At 61.0% G+C, this 3,925-nt stretch overlaps 1 protein-coding gene across 1 annotated transcript in view; it reads left to right on the forward strand.

Moving 5' to 3' along the window:
- LOC105812954 (FLYWCH family member 2-like) overlaps positions 1–3,169 on the forward strand; it is a 10,810-nt gene extending 7,641 nt beyond the window's left edge. Inside the window, exons 2-4 of the mRNA XM_012647518.1 lie at positions 1,542–1,627; positions 2,371–2,815; positions 3,090–3,169. Of these exons, the coding sequence (XP_012502972.1) occupies positions 2,470–2,815; positions 3,090–3,169 (426 nt within the window). The 5' untranslated portion in view covers positions 1,542–1,627; positions 2,371–2,469. The remainder of the gene's footprint in view (positions 1–1,541; positions 1,628–2,370; positions 2,816–3,089) is intronic.
- The last annotated feature ends 756 nt before the right edge of the window (positions 3,170–3,925 follow it).

The raw sequence follows: 3,925 nt of genomic DNA on the forward strand, positions 1-3,925 counted from the left end.
CCCCCGCACGCGCCTGCGCGGGCCTTGCTGTCCTGCCTTCCTGCGGCTGTGCACGGTTCGAACGCGCGTGAAAGCCTGAAATCAAGATTAAGCGATACCAAGCCATGGTTTATCACCCACTTACTGTCATGGGCTGACTCGTGTCCCCCCAGAATTCCCGTGTTGTAGTCCTAACCCCCAGCACCTCAGAATGACTGTATTTGGAGATAGGGTCTTTAAAGGTGTGATTAAGGTAAAATGAGGCCCTGAGCTGAGCTCTAATATAACTGGTGTCCTTAGAAGAGGATACCAGAGTGCGGTGGCCCACATCTGTATTCCCAGCGCTCTGGCAGGCAGAGGCAGAGGATCGCAAGGGTCACTTGAGGCCAGGAGTTCAAGAGCAGCCTGAGCAACCTGAGTGAGATTCCGTCTCTACAAAAAAAAATAACAAAAACATCGCTTTGGAGTTTCGGAAAATTTTAGGAGTTGTATGCCAGGACACAGGGTTAAAGACCAAATCTGTATTTCACAAAAACACACAGCCCAGTTTATGGATTTCAGGATTTGCTGCTTATTCAAGTTTAATGAGGTTTTCTTTAACTTCCTTGACATTTCTCTTTGGAGAATTAGTCAATAAATAGTTCAGGTCTGTTCTTTACTTTGGGATCTGAGCACTTGAGATGAGCCATGACGTCACTCTGGGGCCATTTTGTGTGGCTCAGAGTTGGCCGGGCCGCAGGGCGGGCGAGGGGTTCCGCTTCCGGTCCCATAGAACTGGGAGGACGCAGGGTCAGGGGACCCACCCGGGCCCAGCCCAGGTTCATCCCCAGGCCCAGCGCTGAGCGTGGGAGCGCGGGAGCCTCAGGGGCGGGCCGCCGGCAGAGTGACGTGCGCTGGGACCAATCAGCGCGCGGGGCACCCCCAGGTCGCCCTGCCGGGCGGGGCAGGCATAGCCAGGGAGGACCACACAGGAGGAACAGGGGTTGAATCGTCTTGGGGGGCCAGCGGGTAACGCAACAGCAATCCTTGCGGGCACGTGACTCGGCCGCATTTCTTTGAGTGCCCGCCTGCCTGCCTGCCTCGAGAAAGTGGCCCTGGGATGGGGGCTTCCCATCTGGGGTCTCTGCTTTTGTTTAGTCTAGTGGTCAGCACCCCAGACTCCCTCAGCCTTGTATCCTCGGCTCCTCTCCTGGGTGATGGGGTCTTGGAAAATGCTGGGGTGCTGGGCGTCGACCTCTCGTGCTAGGTACACTGGGAAAGGTCAAAGGAAACAATGAGAACCTCAAATCCAGGTTGGGGAGACAGGCCCCAGGGGAAAAGGGGGTGTCCATGGGCCTTGTCCTGCCTGGGTCCTGGCCCTGAGGTCACTGCCCAGGCTGCAGTCTGTGTCTGGGCTAATACTGTAGGCTGGGAAAGACCCTTACCATCCACCCACCACCCAATCGCCCCCCAAAGACAGAAAGGCCACCCACACTGATGCCCCGCCACCCCCAGGCCCTGGTCTGCAGGCCAGCCAGGGCCTTGTGCTGACTCCACATAACCCATCCTCTCTTCTCCTCCAGGTCAGAAGTCAAGTGGGATTCTTTGACACCTCCACATCCTGGTCCCCGCCCAGCTAGGGCAGTGCCAGCGCCAGCTTGGACACGAGGTCGGTTTGAGAACTAGCCGGTGGGGTAGCCTGTGGGCCTCCAGATTGGGGTGAGGCCGGGCCAGGCTTCAGTGCTGTGGTCTGCAGAGTACAGACAGGTACCTGGCCCACTCTCCCTGTGACCACAGGGCGAAGGGTAGCGGGCATTCTGTGGGGGCCAACTAACTGAGCTCATGTCCCCTAAGTGCTTGTCTCTGACACTTGGCACTCAGGGACACCAGTTTCTATGAACATGGATGAGGTACACCAGATACTGTGTGGGGACGAGCTCTGGATCCACCCCCAGCTCTGCCACTTCCTGGCTGAGTTGGTCACCCTGGCGTGCCTCAGTGTCCCATCTGTCAACTGGGTCAGTAAGAGCGGCTGACTTTCATAACGTGGGGCTAGAAGGTCGATGGGGAAGTGCGTGGAAACACTTCGCCTGTGCTCGGCACGTGAGAGGCCCGTGGGCCGTCACTCATAGCATCAGCGTCCGTCGCCCCACAGCCCTTCAGGAGAGGTGTCTGTTGTGCACATTTTAGAGACGGGGAAAGTGAGGCTTGGACAGGGGAGGGGACCCAAGACTGCCAGGAGAGGACCCAGCAGAGAAGCAGCAGCCCAGGGTCCCCAGCTCCAGCAGGTCCCTCCCAGCCTCTCAGCCCCAGGGACACCCAGGTAGCCCATCTGCCCAACCTCCTTCCCAGCCCATTTCTAGAGCCCCAGGCCCAGGGCCTCCTCCACTGACTGGGATTTTGCCTCCTTAGGACGGAGCCCCTGGACTCCCAAGTTCCTTGCCAGGGAGGAGGAGAAATCCATCTGCCTGGGACTGAGTGTGGCCTGAGGGACAGGCCATAGGTCCTGGAATGCCCCTGCCTGAGGCCAGTGAGCAGGAGGGCGAGAGCGTGAAGGCCGGCCAGGAGCCATCCGTGAAGCCTGGCCAGGAGCCATCTGCTGATCCAGGCACGGATGTCATCCCGGCAGCCCCCAGGAAGCCCAAGAAGTTCTCCAAACTGGTCCTGCTGACAGCCTCCAAAGACAGCGCCAAAGTGGCAGGGGCCAAGCGCAAAGGCGTGCACTGCATCATGTCCCTGGGGGTGCCTGGCCCCGCCACCCTTGCCAAGGCCCTCCTCAAGACCCACCCCGAGGCCCAGCGGGCCATTGAGGCGGCCCCCCAGGAGCCGGAGCCGAAACGCAGCAAGCTGGATGCGGGTGAGGCTCTGGCACAGGGCGCGCCTCCCCAGTGCCGGCGCCCTTCAGCCGCCCCCCACGGCGGCCTGCTCCAGTCCCACTTCTGCTTGTCCTTGGTCCTCGTTCCCCTGCTTCCTTTGACCACGTGTGGGAAGCGGGGGCACAGGGGCTGCAGGCACAAGCCTGGGCATCCCTCTTTGTGGCCCCCAGTCCCGAGACTCTGAGGCGATCTTGCCTCTGCGCCCGTCCCCTCCTCTGAAACGTGCTGCCCACAGCTTGGGCGGCTCCCCCACAGGAGTGTCTGAGGGCAGTGGCACCGCGTCTCCGGGTGGCTGCTGGCAGAGGTTCAAGGCTTTGGCCCCAGCTGCGAGATGAGCATCTCTAAAGGCCAGGAGCACTATGGTTGCCTTTCCACACGTTCTAGAAAGCACCTTCACCTCACTCACGCAGTCACTAAGTCACTGAATCCACGTGTACTGAGCAGCAGCCTGTGCAGGCCAGGCGCTGGGGACGCAAGTGGGTGAGCGGGACAAGACCCCTGACATACAGGCCTCCTACAGGCAGAGGACAAAGGTCAGGATCTTGACCTGGCCTCTCCTGCCCAAGCCTCACACTCCATGGAGCCCCTAGGGACTGACAGCTCAGGGCTCCCAGGCCCTCCTGGGTGCCCTGGGGGAGGGTGGCAGGGAGTGCTGCGGGCTGGCAGGAGGTGACCAGGCAGGTTTGTGGCCCTACTCCCTGATTTTGGGGAGATGGAGTCAGCCACCCTCGGCTCTGGCCCTTCTGTTGTGCTAGACCTTTCCCTGAGCCAGACTTGGGGGGATGCAGCAGGTGGGGGGGTGGTGGCAGAGAGTGGAATGAGGGCCAGGGCTGCCCCTTTCTGTGCACCCAGCTCTCCCTGGGCAGCCTGGAACCTGCCATGCTGTCCCCTGCAGAGGACAGACCCCCTGACTCTCCCAACAGCAGATTGTCAGGATTCCTGGGTCCTGCCTCGGGGCCCTGCGGGAGCAGTGGGCAGCAGGGGAGATGGGCTGGTGGGGTCTTGTGGTGACCCTGGAGCAGGCAGGAGGATGGGCACAGGGGGCGGGCTGTGGGGAGGGCGGGGCTGGCGGGAGGGAGCCTGTGAGGTGC

Source organism: Propithecus coquereli, unplaced genomic scaffold (assembly GCF_000956105.1).
Source record: "Propithecus coquereli isolate 6110/MARCELLA unplaced genomic scaffold, Pcoq_1.0 Scaffold27, whole genome shotgun sequence".
NCBI classification, from domain to species: domain Eukaryota; kingdom Metazoa; phylum Chordata; class Mammalia; order Primates; family Indriidae; genus Propithecus; species Propithecus coquereli.